Source organism: Cnephaeus nilssonii (assembly GCF_951640355.1).
Source record: "Cnephaeus nilssonii genome assembly, chromosome: 17".
In the NCBI taxonomy this organism is placed as follows: domain Eukaryota; kingdom Metazoa; phylum Chordata; class Mammalia; order Chiroptera; family Vespertilionidae; genus Cnephaeus; species Cnephaeus nilssonii.
The window spans coordinates 4,551,710-4,573,210 of record NC_137088.1 but is presented as its reverse complement, the minus strand read 5'-3'; the positions used below and the strand labels follow the sequence as shown (position 1 = coordinate 4,573,210).

General features: G+C 49.4%; 1 protein-coding gene across 1 annotated transcript in view; it reads left to right on the top strand.

Moving 5' to 3' along the window:
- The window catches only part of CNTN6 (contactin 6), a gene marked incomplete at both ends in the record, with an annotated part of 128,519 nt that overhangs the window by 39,690 nt on the left and 67,328 nt on the right, over positions 1-21,501 (top strand). The window contains 2 exons of the mRNA XM_079795482.1: positions 10,798-10,893; positions 19,760-19,963. Coding sequence (XP_079651608.1) covers positions 10,798-10,893; positions 19,760-19,963 — 300 coding nt within the window. The remainder of the gene's footprint in view (positions 1-10,797; positions 10,894-19,759; positions 19,964-21,501) is intronic.

Here is a 21,501-nt window from a genome sequence, read left to right as displayed (position 1 = left end):
GGCTCTGATCACTGTAGAATATCTTAACTTTTTATGAGAAATGCAAAGCCACTTCAACATGATCCTGATGATATGGTGATAAAGTGCGTTTTTATCTGAAAGAGAAATTAAGACCCAGGAGAATTTTAAAAATAACACCTAAAAGTACATTTGGAAGCTGGAAAGTCTCTGATAATCATAGAGTGGGTAACGCATATCTGATTATAAATGGAAATGCTAGGTGGCTTCTAACTTTTTTTTTTTTTTTTTTTGGTACATCAGGACAGAAGAAGCCAAGTAGGCAAAGGAATATTTTTTCTTGAGTTTCTTAAGTAAAAGAAAGTTGAAAATAAGTATCACTTTTTCACTCTCCTTTTGGAAATAGCACCAAGCAACATTGTAATGAATTTAATATTCGAATGCCTCCTAATGTAATAATAACGTGACCCCCAACTGGTATCCTATCCAGGAGAAAGCTTTGTCTTTGCTTTTAAGAATAATTCACTTTCTCAAACAAATGGACTTTGAGCAGTAGCGTGGTTGAATTACAGCGAGCCGCTATTATATTTATTTTTGAAATCAACAGGGAAGTAGATCACCCAACGCTTTATCTTCGTTTTTCCTTCATCATCACCGCTGGGCATCTATTTATGTGCCTCATCAGAAATGATACTCTTTCAAAACCCAGGCCTTTTCTCACCTCCCACCTCTACTTACATTCAGCAGGACCTAATCTTTGGGTCTATTTGAATAAAATTGCACATTCACGCTGCACAGGCTGAGCCGAGGTGGGAGAGGAGGTTGTTGGGAGGTGAGGGGTCTGTTCCATCGAGATGGAGAGATCCCAATTTGAGGAGCTGAGAGAGAAACACAAAGCAGGTACCCTTGTTGATGACTCCATACGGTTGGACACATGCTATGGAAGTAGGACCGTGGCGTTTAGAGATTTTGCTGCTGAGATTTAGAGAACGGGCTGGGAATGACAGCAAATCCTCATTTGCTCCAAAGAACCCAATGACATCCCTCCTGGGATTTACTGCCCACAGATAGTCAATGTTACCTAAAGAGCAAATGAGAATCACGGGCTTGGATGTACCTATAAATCATGAAGAGGTTTGGGTGGCCAGCTCTGGGTGGCTTAAGGTGTTAATGTCTGCACTGTCCTTACCAAGTAGTATCAGCCGGAGAGATGACAAGACAGGTCAACAGACAGCAAAGCATGACTTCTTAGCCGGTCCAGAGACAGGATGTGGCCGCCACCCAGAGGCCCTCCCTGGCGCCCTCTTCAGGTTCCACTCCCATCACCCTCCCGTCCACTCTCTGGACCTGTAAATTTATAATCAATACTGCCTTTTTAAAAAATTTGTTAATCCTCACCCGAGCATATTTTTTCCATTGATTTTTAGGGAGAATGGAAGAGAGAGGGAAAGACAGAGAGAAACACATCGATTGGTTGCCTTCAATAGGAGCCCAGACCAGGGCCCAGGCTGGGGAGGAGCCTGAAACCAAGATACGTGCCCTTGACCGGAATCGAAACTGGGACCCTTCGGTCTGCAGGCTGACACTATATCCACTGAGCCAAACCGGCTAGGGCAATACTGCCTTTTTTAATTTTACATGAACAATACAAGATATGTGCCTTCAAGTCTGCCTTTGTAGCCAGCAGTATTTCTGAGATTCATTCATGTTGTTATAGGTAACTTTAGTTCATTCAGTCCCATTTTATATATTTTATTATACTATAGTATATACTGTAATTTATTATACATTATACTATACACTATAATTTATGAATGACTTCTACTGTCAATGGAAGCTGAGATGGCTTGTAGAGACAAGGATGAATAACTTTGTTAATCTCACATATGTCTTTTGGAACATTTATGCACACCTTTCTCCGTTGCATGTACTGTAGAATAGAATTACGAGTTATTTGGGAATACATACTAGTACCTACAACTTTAGAGGGTAATACTGATTATTGTCCACAGTGATTTTATTAATTTATTCTCTTACCAGCAATGTTTTCTGGGCAATTCTGCTATTATGAGTCTTATTGCAATGTTAGCATTTTGAGAGGATATATAAGAGTATCTCATTTTAGTGTGATTTATGTTTCCTGATAACTAATAAAATAGAGCCCCTTCCTATAGGTGTCCTGGCTCCTTGCAAGACCTTCCCCACTTTAAAAAGAACATTGAAATCATTTTTCCAGAGGAAATGCAGATGCTAATCTGCAGTGCCAAACTCTAACTCGGCCATTCTCTTATCCATTCCCACAGGCCAATAATGCATGTTTATTGATCACTTACTATGTGCCAGACACATGTGGAAGCAGGAAGCGAAGTACAGTCTATTTTCTGCATGTGCACATCTGCTCAAATATAACTGCAGGCACTTTTTTTAAAAAAAGCACAACAAATGTATTGGAATAAAAACAAAACAAATTCCATTGGAATAAAGAACAAGGAGAAATGCGGTTGAGCAATAGTTTTCCAACAGTGATCCCAGGCAGAAATACAGTTTTCCCAGGCAATCTTTCTGCTCCTGACATTGGGAAATGCAAATGAGAAAGAGTCCAGGTCTATAGACCTGATTTAACAAGTCAATTGCAGGGTGAATCCCCCTCCCCTTTTTTAGAATCACCCACTTGAGAGGCCTACCTTCCACGCATATTAATGAGCTGTTTTGCATAAATCAATTCTGTTTTTATGAATGAAGATTATAGAACCCTCGTGGAGTTCTTCCAGAAAGCCCATCCATAAGCGCTTCTGGAGTCCTTGTTACTAGGGTTTTCTCCCTGGAGCCCAAAGGATTTATTTTAATTATTCCTTCAGTTTTAAGCAAAAGTATGAAATGTAAACAGCTGGGCCCGGGATCGGGCTTGTGCCAGGTGCCTGTCGGCTTTTTGGAAGGCTCTCTGCTTCCGCCTTCGTACTGTTCTCACTGTTCATTTAGAAAGTAATCCCAGTGATTTCATTAAAAAGGACAGGGAACGCGGCCGAGTCAACATCAGGATTTGTGACATTGCTTCTTGGCAAGTCTGGCTGACTGAGGGCCCTGACTATGGCTATTAACATAGACATGAATATTAATGAAGTTAATCCCTGTCCAGTAAGCCCAGCATTGGGCAGTGCACGAGCAGTGGTTCTGACTGATCCACAGGCGCCCAGCTTTGAGCGCCTTGCCCTTCTGGAGTGTCCCCGGGGCAGGTGTCCTTCAAGCATCTCCTCTGCTTCTATGACTTCCCTGTATTGTTCCAAATAATTGGCTGGTAATGGATTTTGTGAGACGTCACTGGATGGTGTCATTATATATCCCTTTACTCATTTGACCAATCGTATCCTTAGAGTAGATACTAGGAAATTGAGTTGCTGGGAAAAAATAGTTTTTACATTTTAAATGTGAATGTTTTCTTTGTGTTACTTTGTTTTTTATATATATTTTTATTGATTTCAGAGAGAGGAAGGGTGAGGGAGAAAGAGATAGAAACATCAATGATGAGAATCACGGGTCAGCTGCCTCCTGCACGCCCCCTACTGGGGAACGAGCTGCAACCCAGGGATCGAGCTCACAACCCGGGCATGAGCCCTGACCGGAGAATCGAACTGTGACCTCCTGGTTCATATGTCTCAATGCTCAATCACGGAGCCACATCAGCCAGGCCAGAAAGCCCACTTTTCAACTAAAGGCAGACTTGCAACATGGCAGCCCTATCTAGACCTTAGCAGTTTCTGGTGCTTTTTGTCCCTGTGATTAGGTCAGATACTGAGGTTTCAAAGGCAGCCATTTGGACCAAACGGGGTGTCTGAGGAGAAACAGTGAGGGGATGGTGCCTGTGAGTCCGTCCCATCCATTCCGTTTTATCCCGATGTGGCTTGGTGTGCGCCCCTCCCCATTTCCTACACCAGCCTATCCCAAACCCCTCCCTGCCGGTGGTGTTGGGAAAGCAGAACCTGTGATTGAGGTATTGTTAACCACAAAGCAAGTTCTGGTCCCAGAGCTGTTAAGTTCTGATGGATAAAGTTTAATATTTTGAAAGGAGGAAAAAAGAGAGGCTATTATTCCAACTCCTTTATCTGCAGCGTGGGCGAAGTTCCTTTTATCTCCTTGACTTTCATTGTAGCGCGTGACCGAGATCCCAGTAAATCGTCGGATGCAGTAGCCAGGGTCCCGGTGATGCTTGGCCGGTGCCGCCGGCTTTTCGGGGACAAGAGGAAAGGGAGTGGAGGTTGTAGAAGTGTCAACGCTTAGCAATAAAATAAGGGTTTCATTGAACAGAAAGTAATGAAATCAGCACGGTTATTTCCCTGTCGCTCCTGTAGTGCAGGTACATCTCTCTTTGGAGGAGTCACAAAGCGTGTGTGTGCGGTGGCCGGGCCCTGGGTGCATGGTTTATGTGGGAGCAATCAGAGGAGGACTCAGAAATACCTTTAATAAAAAAGTGTCGATGGAAGCAGCTCAGCTTTTCAAATAAAAGAAGTTTCATTTGTACCCAGGGATTAGAACTGGGAAAACTCAACTTTCTGGACTTTTCCCCTTGTTCTGCCCTTCACATATCACGGGCTCCTGAGGATTCACAGGCCAGCTGGACCCCGGTCCCTCTGCTCATGGCCACCCACCTGGGAGGAAGGGGACCTTTCGTTCCCGCTCAGAGCCCCTCCTAGTCTGTGTCATGCATCCATTGGGCTGGCGTGATTGAGGGCTAGTCTGCAGGGGTGTTGGTGACTGGGCAGAACAGGGTCAGCAAATCTGTTCTGGGAAAAGCCGCCGCATAGGAAGATCTTCGATTGGCAGGCCAAGGTCGCCACTGCCATAGGATGAAAGCAACCACGAATACACTAATGGGCGTCACCATCCTATCTAATAAAGAGGGAATATGCTAATTGACCCTCATGCCGTTGCAAAGATGGCGGCACCCACAGCCAATAAGGAGGGAATATGCTAATTGACTGCCCCACCCTCAAAGATGGCAGTGCCCACAGCCAATAAGGAGGGAATATGCTAATTGACTGCCCCACCCTCAAAGATGGTAGCGCCCACAGCCAATAAGGAGGGAATATGCTAATTGACTGCCCCACCCTCAAAGATGGCAGTGCCCACAGCCAATAAGGAGGGAATATGCTAATTGACTGTCCCACCCTCAAAGATGGCGGTGCCCACAGCCAATAAGGAGGGAATATGCTAATTGACTGCCAAACCCTCAAAGATGGCAGTGCTCAGTCCCCTCAGCCCTGCCGGGGCTGCAGGCACAGCTGCTCTGCGCACCTGTCTCCAGAGTCCCCCAGTCCCCTCAGCCCCCCAGCCACCCAGGGCCTGCCCGAGGCACAGGCAAGCCTCTGTCCACTGAGCCAAACTGATTAGGGCTTGTTTATGAATTTTTATAAAAATCCTTTACACCAATAAACTTTGGGGTGCTGACTTGGATGATAAATGGGTGTGACACCAGAAACTTAGAACACCTTCTTCCTTCCTGCTGGGATAGCGGCGCTCCAAGTTGGCGTCCCGCTCGGAGACGTAGTCACGTCCTCTTTTACCGGATTTGGCAATAGCCTTGCGCTGTATCAGGCTGTATCATTTTAGGTTACTGAGTGATGCCGGGAAATGTGAGAGCATCACAGATGCTGTAATAAACACGGGCATCCTGACAATGATGATGGAGACGGAACTGGTCTGGGTAGAGATAAATTTGTGTGCCACTGCATAGAGGCCTGGGAAATTAATCACAGCACCAAGAACTTCGGCTTCCTCCCAACCACCCAGGATGTGGGAAACTGTGGCATGAACAATGTCAGTTTCTCCTCTCCCAGGGAGAGAACTGATGGAGAGCTAGGAATCGGAATAACTGTTCTCTTGCATCTTGCAGTTCTTTAAGAGGGCTTTGATTTAACAAAGGTAGGTTACCTGCTTACCTACCTGGGCTTCTGTGACACTAACCAGAATGAGAATGATTCTTGGCGTCTTTCACCATCTCCTTTTGCTGTGCAGGGTACTCGCACTTTCTCGCCCACTAGAATCTTGTGCTGTGGGTCAAACACAGGCCATAGCTCTGCATGGGACCTGTGTGCTGAAGGTGACCAGGGTTCCTCTGTCCTGGGGACTCGGCACAGCTTCGGATGTTGAGCCTTCTTCAGAAAGACCCGGGAAGGGGACATGGTATTCTGCCTGTAGGAAGCCAGAAGGAGGGCTGAAAAAATCTTAGAGCTTAAAATGAGACTCCACGTCCTCAAAGTAACAGATCATTGAAATTGCTTTTGAGGCGCTGAGAGAGAGAAACAGCACCGTCTCCGGTTTGGGGCAGCTCCCAGGGTGTGCGTCTTGGGTGAAGCTCTGGTTCAGAGCCTCTCGTCTAGCTTGGTGGTTCAGCAAACGCCCCCAAGAGCCACAGCGTTCAGAATTAAACTCTGTTTCCTGTACTTAGAAGCTGTGGGAACTGGGGCACACCCACCCATTTCTGGGGGCAGCAACCAGAGCTGGAGGCTGGGGGCCTCTTTGAAGAGGAAAGTGGGGGGCATTTTGCTTTCCCTGCCCCTATAAGAAAGGATGGTATCCGGGGATGTAGAAGACGGGGTGGGGGTGGGGAAGGGGGTTCTCAGATCTGAATGACTGACAGGGGAGGGGCTGGAGTGTGGGAGCCCTGAATATCTCATACTGGGCTTAAAGTGTTCAGGCAGCACCTTACTGAATCGGTAAGACTGATAGAGGCACAAGCGCAGTAACAGCATGTGTGTGTTTGTGTGTGTATGGGGGGCAGTCTCTGTAGGTTGGTCAAGTTGAGAGACTGAGGCCCAGTGGTTGAGCATTGACCTATGAACCAGGAGGTCACAGTTCCATTCCTGGTCAGGGCACATGCCCGGGTTGCTGGCTCAATCCCCAGTAGGGGGCGTGTAAGAGGCAGCCAATCAATTATTCTCTCTCCTCATTGATGTTTCTATCTCTCGCTCCCTCTCCCTTCTTTTCATAAAATATATATATATTTAACTTGAGAGACTGAATACCTTGTCCACACAGAGGCCAGGTTGCAGGATAAACTGAGAAATACACCTGGAGAGGAAAAACCAAGGATTTGGGGGAATGAGGAGATCAGAAACAGAGCTATTTCTAAAACCTAAAAATACAGCATTCACTGGCTCAGGGAGCTTGAAAAGGCCCTGAATTTCTGCATTTTTGTTTGTTCCTTTGGACACTGAGTGACAGCTGGTGCCAGTTTTCTATGGTGTGCGGCCAGGAGGGCCCGGCAGCAGCTGGACTGGCTGCGGGCTCTGACCCAGATGCGGCTTTCCGCTCCGCCTGTCCTGACCTGCGGCGACTGTGGTCCTCAGGCAGCTGCTGGTCCTCGGGAACCCAGTCTCCCCTCTGCTGGAGGGATGTGACAGTGGCACCTGTGTCCCAGCGTCGCCCTGAGGATGAAAGGAACTCCTCATGAGTGTCTGGCACATAGTGGTTCTCGATCTATTAAGAAAAGATTTAAAATATAAATAAAGTGATTCAAACCTGGCAAACAGAGGAAGGGCCGATGAGTAGGGTGCAGATTTTGCACAGCTCAAGAGTCCCGTGTCCTCCTTGGCATGGGCGCACCTCCTACCCCAGATGCTCAGCGGCCGCCCTCTTGGTTCAGGCCAGTGAACCGGGTCCCCAGAGCCTTCCTCCCAGCTTACAAGGGAGAGTTGGCCGGCCGGTGCCTCCTCTGTGTCAGGCTGGCGCCGGGCACATCCTCCGATGTGGTCCTCAGGCTTTTGCAGCGAACACTCAGTTTCCCTCCTCGGATGATGCTGAGATTCATTCCCACACGTGGCGGCTGTGGAAATGGTTTCGCCTTACCATTGGCCATCGCAGTCCGCAGCGGTGCTTGGGCTTCGTGTCAAGGCCATTTCCGTGGCCCCCGGCCCTCCCCTGCACCTCCGTGGCCAGGAGAGAGCATATGGCCTGGTGATTCTGAACGGCTCGTTTAGTGGGCCCTCGCCAGGCACTTCCTGCCGGTCTTTGGAGAGAAGCCTTGCTTGCGACTGCACTTTGCTTCTGCTCCTGCCAGAGGCTTCCTCCAAAACCAGAGAGAAAACCAAGGGTGCCCTCAGCCCTGGTCATCAGGGTGCTGAACAAGGGCCCCCTGGACCATCAGGGACTTGAACAGCCACCAGCATCGCAGGACCTGCACCCGAGCACAAGGACAGCCTGCAGGCCACCTGGGGGTGATGGGAGTCTTCCCATCTATTGGAGAGTTTGAGACCATCTCCGGCAACGAGCTCACCCTAAGCTGTATTCTCTTAGCCAAAAAGGACAGAACAAAAATAGAAACTAGTGCCTCCCTCTGGCCTGACCTTTGTAGAAGAACAAATCTACAGTCCTCAGCCCAGCCAGCTTGGCTCAGGGGTTGAGTATTGACTATGAACCAGGTGGTCATGGTTCGATTCCCGGTCAGGGCTTATGCCTGGGTTGGGGGCTCGCGCGATCCCCAGTGTGGGGCGTGCAGGAGGCAGCCAATCCATGAATCTCTCTCATCATGGATGTTTCTATCTCCCTCTCCCTTCCTCTATTATATTAGTAAATATACATTTTTATATCTAGAGTCCTTAACGATTTTACAGAGCAAAGGAAATTTCATTGGATGCCCCGGTGGCTGCCTAACTCAGTGGCCCTCGCCTCAGAATGATCTGAATGACACCGTGTTTCCTGCTGGCAGGGGGGGGGGAGCTGAAAACCGGGTGGGACACTTAAAATAGATCTTGTTCGCAGCACGTTCACAGGAAACGGCCCCTCCTGGAGGCAAGGCCAAATTACGTCTTGTCTCTGTTCTCTGTGCCATTAAACAGCTTTGAAATCTGAATTATTAACGAAAACCTGCAAACTAGCCCCATTTCGAATGGCTGTTTGACAGCTCACAGGCCTGAGGGACTCTGGAGAGAAGCGGGTTTCCTTGTATGGAGCGAACAGAAACCCCACGGCAACCCTCAACGGCACGGAGAAGTGAGGGCGCAGGTGGATGCTGTTCCCGTGGAAGTGGGCACGACGCATGGTGGCATCGGTGGTGCCATAGAAACTCCCGGCTTCCGAGGAGCAGGGAGCATGACTGATGTGACTGGGCGTGGGGACCACTGTCTAGAGAAGGTCCCTGCACAGCTTCTTTGTTTCATAGGATCACCCAACTGCTCATTGCTCCTCGGTGACAGTTTTTGGTCTTGTGACCACTAAGAAGTAATGACAATTCCATGGAGCCTTCCAGTGATAAGAGTAAGAAAGAAGACGTTACTATTCTTCCCCGTTATTACTACTAGACATAGAAACAATAGTTCAGTGTTTTGGCTTTTTTGTTTTAAACACAGTTTGTTTGCCTGGTTCTTATTGAGTGACATTTGAAGGGATGGAGACCCAAGTCCCAAAGGACTCCCAGGTTAAGGCAGCAGTTCCGGCCACAGTGCCGCTGGAGGTGGGCTTCCTTAGCGTCCCTCTGGCCAAGGAGAAAGGGGCTTGTTTGATTAGAAATCCTCTGTGAGACACACACAAGCCAAGCCTGTCCTCGGTTAGGGTGACCCAAGTGGCAGTGGGTGAAGAGTAGGTGGGAGGGCGGGGAGCGTAGGTGAGGGGAATGGAGCCCCTCTGGCCAAGTACATTTATTATTAAAAGTAGAGTGTATGTAAGAGTTATTAAATTCACAAAATCAGAACTATTGCATCTATTTCACCAAACTCTTACTTTTTAAATACATTGGTATTGATTTCAGAGAAGAAGGGAGAGGGAGAGACAGATAGAAACATCAATGATGAGAGAGAATCATGGATTGGCTGCCTCCTGCACCCCCCCTACTAGGGATCGAGCCTGCAACCCAGGCATGTGCCCTGACCTGGAATAGAACCGTGATCTCCTGGTTCATGGGTGGATGCTCAACCACTGAGCCACATTGGCCGGACCAACTCTTTTACTTTCCATGAATAGAAAGCAAAGTGTACAGAAAGAACACTTATTTGGGAAATAATATTTTAAGAGAGATAAACAGTGTGGGTTCTTCGAATGAAATCACTCACCTACAAAATGTCTTATTGGAACTGAAGTGTGCTGTTTAACTTGTATCTGTGGATTTGTGCATCTGAGGTTCCTATCAGTGAGAGAAAAATATAATGGGGTGCCCTAATGACTGGGTATGTCATAATCAAAGTTGCTATCGCGTATTGAGGTATCGCATACTTACTCTATTCCCTGCTGATTCCAGATAAAATTAAACATTTTAATCCCCATAACAGCTCTGCTAAGCAGGTCTGCTTATTGCACCTCCAGTCTCCTCAAATGACCCACCCAACACTCCTGCTGGTTTCACTGAGAAATTGGAAACTACTGCCAAAAACGATGCCATCTACCCAGCACGCACTACTGTGGTCCATCTTGTATCAGCAGGGACAGCTTTTGTCTGGGTTTCTCCTTCCTTACAAGGCAGCCTTCCCAGGGGCACTGCTCACCACTTTCCTGGGTTTTCAAGGACATCCCCCGCGTCTGGTCCTGAATCATCATGTCCTTCCCTTGATCGTGTGGAGCACCCTCACCCTCCAAACCCCCGTTCTTCCTCCCAAATCTCACCTCCATTCCCGCTGGGCTCCCGGCTGCCGGGGAGAATGGAGTAAACTGATAGTGATGTCAATCACGTGTTTCTTGCTGACTCTTCAATCATAGTACTTAACTTGATCATCAACGAAATCTGCTGGTCTGTCAACGAGGAGCATTCATTAGTTATGTTAATGATAAAAATAGTTTAAGATTCTTCCTTATAATGTTTTTTTTTTCTTTCTACAAAATAACTAATTCTAAACCTGTTCTTCTTTCTTTTCCAAGATATCGAAGACTTTGAGACCAAAACGAGAAGCGCGGTGTCCGTCCGAGAAGGTCAAGGCGTGGTGCTCCTCTGCGGGCCACCACCACACTTCGGAGGTACGGCGGCGTGACCGGGGTCCCACCGTCCACTTGGCCACGTCAGGTCCTGGAGCCTGATGTGGTAGCCCTTCATCAAACCAAAGGGACTATAACCAGACAATCAATGGGTCCGGGCTGCCTGTCACTACTGGAGCCAATTCAGCAGAGACAGGGTTGAATCATATATGAGTGTTTATTCCAATCCTGCCGGCAGCACCCACAAAAATCTGCTCTCTCCACCCCACCAAAAGCCAGCTGCTTATATTGGGCAGAAGGACAAAGATTACATGGGGAAGTAGGCAAAGGGTATGCCAAATGGGCAGTTAACAGGTCATGGGGGCTGGAGATTTGCAAAGACCTACAGGTATGCAAAGGCTGGGGGTCTTCAAAGGGCTAGTGATGTGCAAAGGGCTGGGGGCCTCCAAAGGGCTGGCGGCTCTGGTTTCTACAACAAGGTTGTTAATCTTTCCATGGTAACAGGCAGCTCCCGGATGGGGAGGGTGGGCTGCATTTCCAGGTGAGCTCCCAGGTCCCACCTGCAACCGCCAGCCAGGTTAGAATGTGCCTTCTTTAATCAGAACAAAACAATCATGGCTAACAGAGCAGGATTAATATTTCTTCAATTAAGCTGGACCCCAATATTCTATTTCTGCCCCTACCAGGACCTTGTCGCCTTTTAGGTTCATCCTCCCGCATCCAAACAGTCCTCATCCAAATCTTTCCTTTAAACATAATGATTTAAGCAGCCACTCAACAAACCGGTCCTTAAGAGGCAGCACGAACCCAGTGGGATCAGGGAGCCTCGCTGTGATCTGCTGCCTGCCCCCGCACCACAGGGACCATTGCGTCCACCTCTTCAGGCTCAGCTCTCTCCGCGGTAGAGCAGGTTCTGTAACTGTCATCGCCCTAGCAGTGCTGTTGCAAATGGTAAGTGAGCTCACGGGTGCAAGTTGATTAGTGCAAGGACCAGCGCTTCATTCAAGACTGAAAGCTGAGGTTGTTAAGTCATGTTGCTTAGTGGGCTCCCTGGAGAAGCACATTCCGACAGTCCTTTTGGCCACATCACAGTAGCTGCTGGGAGAGGAGCGTTCCCCACCACTGGCAGCCGGTGTTGGATGGCACCGACTCTGAGCATCTTCCAGCGATGGGCGCTGAAGCAGGAAATGCCAGTCTCTATCTGGAATGGATCCCAGAGACCTAAGCCACCCACTGATTCTTCCTCCGCCGAGGTTGCATTTTCTCAAACTCCACACGACTTGGTAGATTCTCAAGCCACAGTGAGCCCAGAGGAGGCGTGTAAAGATGTCACGGGGTCACCTCATTCGAACAGCCCCGGGTCGTGCTGAGGGTGTGAGAGTTGGCGCAAGAACAGCTTTGAGTACTCACAGCACAGCTCCCAACACTGCACAGGCATGACCTCCTGGCATCCACGCCACCGCCTCAGGAGATGGGGAGGCATCTTGTTCTGCAGATGAGAACCCCGAGGCAGAGGGGGGTCAGGTACCTGTTCCAAGGTCACTGCGCAGCTGGTGGGCAGCGAGGCCGAGCGTCTGATCTGCCTGCCTGGCTCCCAGCCCCAGCAGGTCCCCACCACCTGCCTCTGACCACCTGCCTCGCCTACAGCGGGTTCACTCTGGAACGAGACTCTGGAAAACAGATGGGACAGATATTTAAAGATGAAATGAAAGCAACCCTCCCCCCAATATGAAACCAAATCGTATTGTGTTTCTTTAAAATCTTGAAGAGATTTCCCCATCATTTCCATTCTTAAAGGAGTCTAATGAAATGTAGATATAAAAGGGAGAGGAAATTAATTACAACTTGACAGTGTTTTAATTCAATATTATCACTGAGTCGTGTGGCAGTCCACTCACCGGAAATATCACGGGACACGTACAATGTCTTTAAGGCTGTCTGGGGTGAAATAACATTATTCCAGAGCACGCAGAACCCTGGTGCTGCTTTTTAACCGCAGGAGGACATTTTCCAGTGCCATAATCTAAGGTGACAGGATATGGACATCACATCTGTTCGTCACATCTGTCTCCCAGGTCTCTTTAGGCTCTGACTCTGGCCAGAGTCTTGGAGGAATCGAAGATTATTTTCAACTTTGTTTAAAGAAGGAGAACAGACATGTAAGCTGTGCGTAAGTCAATGTCACCGTTTAAAAAGGCAGCCCAGCAAGAGGCCTCCCCTCCCACCTCCTCCCCAAGGACGTTAAAGAACATGTTGACCTTGGACGCAGGCCAGGCTTCCTGGGTACGGCGCCCTCTCGCAAAGCCGTGAGACCAAACCTCAGACCTGCCCAGCCGACCTTAGATGAAGGCTGAGAGCTGAGTGACTGAGCCCTGTGCATGCAGCCGATGGCAAGCTTGCCCGGTACCCGATGCCACCGTGTCCTCTGTAAGGCGGGAGCAGGACTCCCCACGTACGTGTCGATGTTGGCCTCACCCGGGAATTGAGGGAGTTTCAGCCGCGACTCTGGGACAGCCCTGGGCTTCCTGGTGTCGGCAAGGCAGGGAGCTGGGACTGTGTTCTTCTCTTCTGTCGAGCTCTCCGGGCTCAGACAGAGGGGTAGTGACAGACACCTCTTGACCCAACTATACAAGTAGTCATCAATTTGTTAGAGGGAGAAAGTATTCATCATCATCATCATCATCAAAATAGCTGCCAATTGTTCCCATGAGCAAGCTCTAGAAGGGCACTGCTTTTACTTCCTCATTCCACTATTCCAACAGTTCATAATTATTCTTTTTAAATGAGGAAACTGAGACTCAGATGAACTAAGGACATCGTTTTTCAGTCCTTAAATAAGGCAAGATTACAACCCGGGACTTTCTGACGTCAAGCGATGCGGGGGGCTGGGAGAGGCACCGTCTCGCACATAGACCTCATTGCTCATCCCATCCGCACACTCACACCTCCAGAGTCGCAGAGAGCCCGGAGTGTCTTTCAGTGACTCATTTAAAACAGCTCCTTATCCTTCCTTTCCCTTTCTCGCCGCTGTGGCAAGCGGAGTTGTGCCAAGAAAGGCTTCGAGAAGGAAGAGAAGCATGTTGGCTGGATAACCTTCCAATCGGATGAGTAGACAACCGGTTTACAGTGGGCCAACTCTACAGACCCGGGGAGGCGTTTTCTGTCTTTGTCATTTGCCTTTGGGTTAGCACGTAGGAAGGTCAGGTTGGATGGATAGACAGACAGACAGACAGATGCTAGATAGACAGGTGGGTGAGAGTTTTCCATCACCATGTAAAAAACTACCAAGCACTTCAAGCAATGCCCACTTATTAGAACAGGTCGTTCTGTGGTCAGAAGCCACGGGATGGGGCTGGGCTCGGTGCTCAGGTTCTCACAAGGATAAAGCCAAGGTCACGACTGGACGGCACTCTTTTCTGCAAAGTCTGAGGAAGAAGCCGCGTCTGAGCTCATCCCCTCATTCCCTCTGTTGGCTGGATTCAGTCCCTGCAGTTGTAGGACTAAGGTCTCCACTGTCCTGTGGCCGGATGTCCAGGGCCACTGTCCTCTTCCAGATGCTCCCACGTTTCTCACCTCAGCCCCTCCATCCCCAAGACCAGCAGCAGGGGTTCTCCATGACGTCACGCCCCTCCCGTGACTTAGATCTCTAGCCAGGAGGAGCCTCGCCCTGTGCCAGACTCATCTGACAGCATCCTGGTCACCAAAGGTTAGGCCCCTTTCTCCGTGTTGCCTGTGCCGTGGAACCGAACCGAACCTAATCACCTGCTCACAGAAGGGGCATCTGACCCCGTTCACAAGTCAGTGGGGGCAGGGGTCAATGGGTCATCTCAGAATTCTGTCAACAGCTAGAAGGAGGAGTGCCATTCACCCAGAGGAGCCCCCCAAAAAAGGGGCAGCGGGTTTGGGGCTGGGGCAATCGGGAATTTGTTTGAGACATGCTCACTTTCAGAGGTCAGGTAGGGTGAGTGGTATTTTTGAGCAGGCAGCTGGATTTACACGGCTGTGAGCGAGGTCTGGTTTGGAGAACTACGTTTGGAAGTTAGCATAGATACGTGATGCTTAACACCACGTGACTGGGTAGAATAATGGGTGCCCACCGTACACTGGGCACAGCGCCGGGCATACCTCAGCCCATGCAACACTTCTTGGAAGTTTTCCCCATTCTACACATTGAGTAATTGTGTTAAAAAGGTCAGTGTCATCGTGATCAAGATCACGTGTCTGGAGGTCAAGGTGCCCGTCTACACAGCACTGCATATATTCCACTGCCTAATTCATCTGGCACGACCCGCCCCCCCCACAGACACATACGTGCTAGATAAAGTATGTAAGAGATAACCAGTGTTCTTATCCCTCCTGGAGAATACGTAAACACTGCCAGAGAGGTGGACTAATTTACCATGGCTTCCCCATCCCTGTGGCCGACCCATGACCCGGAGTTCCTTCTCCAGGCCCGGAGCTCTGGACCCCTCTACCACTGTCAGCCTCTCATTCGCTCCTAGTAGGGCTGTTTACTACTGTCAGCCTCTCATGCGCTCCCAGTAGGGCTGTTTTCCTTACTGCCCAGCACATGGGACAGAACACACACCTTATAGCCTTTACCAACCCCATAGCCCAGGCTTTCGCCACACGCCACTGTTGACCACTAGGGGGCAGTAACCCCGCAGTGGGGGCTGCCCTGTACCTGTGGGTGTTCAGCAGCCTCTCTGGTCACTACCCACTTGATGTCCTAACCACGCCCAGTCTCAAGAGCAGGAGTGAAAGATGTTAAAGACATTGTGGAGCATTTCCTGGCGGGAACATCACCCCTGCTGGGAGCGCCTGTCAGAGCCCCCCTCACATCACCGGAGTGACCTCCCCCGGAGCAAGGGCCTGCCTTCCAGGACCGGCCTCTTCCTCCTCGAGTTGGAGGTTCCCAGCAGCTCCCAGAATCCGGCTGAGTTTTCCTTCCTGTCCAGTAGGACCAGTCAGCACCGAATCGGGCCTCTGGAAGCTGGACTCAGAGGCCTGGGCCTTAACCGCAGGCCCCTCTGTGGACCGCACAGCGCCTTCTCCACTGCAGCCAGGAGGCCGTGCATCACGGCGGGTGAAGTCCAGGTGCCCGGCAGTAACTACAGAGCAAACGGGGATCCGATCGAAGTGGTCGTAAAGGTGCGGCCGTGTCCCGGTTTAGCACCGATATTAACGACTTCAGCCCAGAAGAGGAATTCTTTCTCTCGGATTAGGTCTTTGCCGACTGAGCTAGCATCGCCGTGATGGACCGCCCAAAGCCTGTCACCCTAACCCCGGAGCAATGCACAAGGTTTGCAGTAAAGTACATTCATTCTGGAATATTCCAAAGCGGGGGGGGAGGGGGGGGTTTCCGCTGAATCTGAGCACTGTGCCTCCAAGTGTTGACTCGTTTGTTTTCTGCAGCAAGGAGCAGGCCACGGGGCCAGCGCTTCTCCTTCTTGGTCTCTTTCGCGCGCCACGCTTCCTCGCTAATAAAAACTGCGTCCCCGGTAGTGGGTATAATGGCACACATCTTCCGTGTTTGTGTTTTAAATATCACAGTACAAGATATAAGGCTGTAAAAGATGTCAAAACACCGGGGTGCTCGGGAAAACAGGATCGGTGCGTGCTTGAGAGCGCAGCCGGGGAGGGGCCGCGATTGCCTCCTGCGGAGCTGCCATTTCAAATCATAAGACTGTGGAGGCTGTTGTGGGGGACGCTGTGGACTGATCACCAACAGACTGCACTGCCGCTGCTGAGTCATCCCTGGACAGGCACCGGGGCCGCGAATAACAGGGATGGCGAGGATGGGGACGGGGGAAATATTTAAAAAATGCAATGGTTTCAAATAAAGTGGCTCATGAATTATGCATTTAATTAAGGAAAGCCAAATGGGAAGGATTTTAAACTTCCAATTTGCAGAGGGTTTTTTTCCTTGCCCTATTAAAAAATAGACAGATTAAGCGCAGTGGCTGCTGATGAAACCAAGCAGACGAGGGCCCCTGAAGGCTGGCTGTGTGGATGAATGAGCAGAGGCAGTGGGGGAGGGGCCGTGTGACAGCATCAGCCATCACAGAGGGCAGCACGGGCCCCTGGGTCGCAGTCGCCAAGGGCACTGTCATCGCCCCTCCGCCTGCTCACCTGGACCACGCGGAGGCTGGGGAAGACCTCTCAGGCCGCCTCCGTCCCAGACAGTCCCTGAACCTCTGTATTGAGAACACGCTCTTCTCCAGGCCCCACAGCTCCCAGAGGCAGGACCACGGGGACCCCCATTCTCCCCAAGTCCTGGGCTCCCCTCCGGGTGTGCTCCTGCAGGGGAGATGGAGTTTGACCTTGATGTAGGCAGTTTTCAACGTGGAGACCTGGGCCCAGGCCAGCAGCACCTGGCGATTGTCAGCAGTGGAATTACCTGTGTTAGGGTCGCAGAAGGAGGAACGCACGAGGCCAAGAGGGGTAAAGAATTATGAATTTGGTAGGTCATCTGGAGACCAGATGGGCTGAGCCCCAAAATGGCGACAGCCCCCAGGGATGGGGAGTCAGAGATTTTAAAGGACTCTAGGCGGGTGTTTATGGGCGGAGAATTCTCTGGGTGAGTCCTGAAGGGAAAGATGCTGGTCTTAGCAAGTGGAATGTGGTCTAAGTCAGTGGTCGGCAAACTCATCAGTCAACAGAGCCAAATATCAACAGTACACCGATTGAAATTTCTTTTGAGAGCCAAATTTTTTAAACTTAAACTTCTTCTAACGCCACTTCTTCAAAATAGACTCACCCAGGCCGTGGTATTTTGTGGAAGAGCCACACTCAAGGGGCCAAAGAGCCCCAGTTTGCCGACCACTTGTCTAAGCAAAAGGGAATGTCAGTTGTGAAGTGGTCTAAAGGTCAGGTCCCAGCAGAGTGTTATCCATTCAATCATTTGATCCAGCCTAACACTCTGGCTCCTCCCACCGACCCAGCCCTCATGGGGCGGGGCCCAGAAGTCTGGGTTTTACCAAGTCCTCCTGGCCATTAGCACACTCAAGTTTTAGAATCTCTGCTCTAGACAGGCCGTTTTGGAGAGAATTAGTTGTTAGGGGTTTCACAGATGTGTTCCATTCCCTGCTAATATTGGCTATAGACACATCATTTTGAGTGACAGGTTAACCTTGGATCCCACCAGATTCTGAGACGCTGAGCTCAGGGCAGGCAGTGTTGAGGGGGGAGGAGTAGGAGGTGAGGAATAGTCGTTCCACATGTGCCCGGAGCTTGGGGGTTCGAAGGAAGCCTGAGGGTGAGGGAGGGTAGCTATGGCAAACACTGACCCACAAAAAGAGAATCTTGAAGAAATAAAGAAAGGAAGAGCTGTGGTACTGGAGGAGGGAGGAAAGGATGTGGTCTCTGAAGGATCTAGGTCAGTGATGGCGAACCTCTGACACGCGTGTCAGTGCCATTTGTGATGACACGCAGCCGCTGAGGCGGCCGCATGCCGAGGATGAAACATTTATGTTATTTAAACTATAAATATCGCGAAATAATGTTTTTTCCTCAAAGTGACACACTACCCGAGTTATGCTCAGTTTTTTGGCGAAGTATGACACACCAAGCTCAAAAGGTTGCCCATCACTGATCTAGGTTCTAGTCCTTGTAACAACAATGCGGCATCCACACCCTTTCATCAGAGGGGAGTATGAGCAACAGCCCCACAACACAAATCATCAGGATGATGAAACAGGTATGAAATGAAAGAGCTCTTTTTGTGGTTATTATTCTTTATGGAATCGTCCCTATTCCTGGACCACATTCTTGCAGGAGATCCTACAAGTTCCACTCTTGAAGGACATACTACAAATAGGAACAGGTCAAAACATTTTAGCAGCTAAGGTAACAATGAAATCCCTAGGGAGAGATGGGCATTATGGCCTCAGATCCCAAGATTACAGGGTATAGAAAGTAATGATTTGGAATACAAGAAGAGGCAATCTGTCATTTCTGTTACGGGAAAGGGGTCACCTTGGCTTTCAGTGAGCGGGCGCTGGTTTCTCTCCCACGGCGGCACTGACCGCAGACCCCTCAGCTCAGCATGGCCTGGACACTGGCTCAAGAGCATCTTTGTTCCACAAAAGGTTCGAGAGATGAGGAGCCCTTGAGACCTGGGGCATCTGAACTACATTTGTCCTCCTCTTTATGTTGAAGAAAAGTGGATGATCTAGATGGCTCTGTGGTTTCCAACAAAATCCCTGGAACCCCATTTTGGTGGAGACGGAGCAAGAGGCATGGACGTGAGGCAGCAAAGGGCATCGGTAAAGAAACTTAGAGACAAGAGACCCCCTAGGATGATGAAGGACGCTGGGAGGGACTCGCAGAGGAAAACAAAGACTTGGTAACGGAATGGATGAGAATTTCAGAGCATGTTTTAAAAAAATAAGAAGTGAATTGCATTTGTTCATTCTTGGTGAAACATAGACTCTTAGGGAGATCAAAGGAATGCAGAAGGCAGAGTAGGCCATTCACAGAAACATGGGTTCAACCTCCCGACCTCTGACCTCTGCAAAGAGAAATCTTGCAACTTCTCAAGTGATGCTAGTCCACCCTCTGCTTGACAACCAGTAATGATGGGAGCTCACTGCTCACAGCTCAGCGGCAGCTCTGACCTTTACATGGATCTTCCTCATACTAGGAGTCAAACAGCACTCTGACATCCCCGCCCACTCCAGCTCCTGCCTTTGCCTTCTGGCCATCATGGGCAGGATGACCATAGAATATAGCATCCAAACCCGGCTACATCTGAATACAAGAGAATGTTACCGTTACACCAGGACCACAGACACACACTGGACAAACAGGGGCGGGAACTTATTCTCATCATGGATAAATAGGGCACAGAACTTTCAGAGAAGGAGGAACCTGGTAAGGATACGAGGTCTTTTCTTCTGTTTTCCAGATTTATCTTACGCATGGACCTTCAACGATAACCCTTTGCACGTCCAAGAGGACAACAGGCGGTTTGTTTCTCAAGAGACAGGCAACCTGTACATCGCCAAAGTGGAGCCGTCCGATGTGGGCAACTACACCTGCTTCGTAACAAACAGGGAAGCGCGGAGAAGCGTGCGAGGCCCACCCACGCCGCTGGTGCAGCGGCCCGATGGTAAGGGGATGAGTTCTCCTCGGGGGGTGCTGGGTCTGTGGCTAAGCCTGGGAGGTCTGTGAGCGCTCCGCTTCCCTCTGGTTCAGAGCAGCCACACCATCTAGGAGTCCAGGGTCCATTCACAAACATGATGACCATCACAAACATAACAAAAAGATTCTGTAACTCACCCAGTGCTGCCGTGTACATGATTCTGGGTATACAATGCCACCTCTTCTCCGGCACTGGAATCGATCTGCTTTGCTTTGCTTAGGGAGTATTTTGTCAACAACGCTATTTGGGGAGTAGGTGTGTATGTGCTCGAGTGAGTACTGCCAAACTCACTAATTGAATTGTTATATCTTTTAATGAACATGGGCCACCGCTTTCCTTTGGTGCTTTTTTTCCCCATCTTTGTCTCTTTTGTTCACCCTTTATTAACCTGACTGACAAAATGGGGGAAAATTCACATCCCCCATTAGAGAGAGAGCCAACATTAGTTATGAGCATTGCAAAGAGGAATGAGAAGCAAGATGCATGCTAACTCTTGTCTGCCCAGAAACACACTTCAGATGAGCTGTGTAGCTTAATCAAGTCATCGCCAGTGCAAGACTGAGAGGACAGAAAACGTAAGGAAGTCATCCAAGTGGAAAAATCCCCAGCAGATTCTTTAATTAAACATGCACAGTGGGAGACATGCCCACAGAAAGTCGGCTGGTGCATTTTATGTTCAGATTCTGGAATTGACAGAGTTTATCTCCTCTCAGAGGAGTTTAGCAAAAGCAAGAAGATAATTCTAATGATGGCTACCTGGTGATGAAACTGGCTGCATGCAGGGAGTTCTCATGAGAGATCTTTTATAATCACTGACCACCCAACAGGTTTGCATGGTCTTGATTCAGAACTTAGCAACCACTAGATTTATCCGTGAGTCCAATGTCTCCCTTCAGGGAGCGCCCCGTTCCTGGAGGGAGGAGTTTAAGGTCAACAACATGCATAGAAATTCTACCGTGTTTCCCCACTTTTTTCTGTTTCCCTTCGTTTCTGCTTCTCCCCTTCATACTTCCTTTCTTCTCCCACCCCTCTCTCCCTTCAACACATTCATGATAACAAGAGATCAGGAGCATTGTATACAGTAAAAGTTGTCACTCAAGAAATATCAGATGTCAAGAGAATGGAAAGTGTGACACCGCCTCCCCGCCCCCCCCCCCCCCCCATTTAGGTGAATGACACAGTACTCTACCCATGACCCTTTTGAATGTTCAGAATGATCAAGGTCTTAAAAATGAGGTATTTCTATTTCCACGTGTTTTGTAATTTTTGCCTTTGGTGCAATTGTTCTGGCCACCAATAACTGCTTATTTTAGGAACCTATCACTCCAGTAAAACAATAACCAAACTTTTAAAGAACCTCTGTGTGTCTTCGGTTAAATGAACGAAGCCAATGAGGTCAGAGCAGAGACACGTTGCTGCTGGTCACAGCTCACCTGGCAGCTGGCATATTTACAACAATCAGACCGCGGTCTCACGCTCATCCTAGCCCATGCCCACAACGCCTC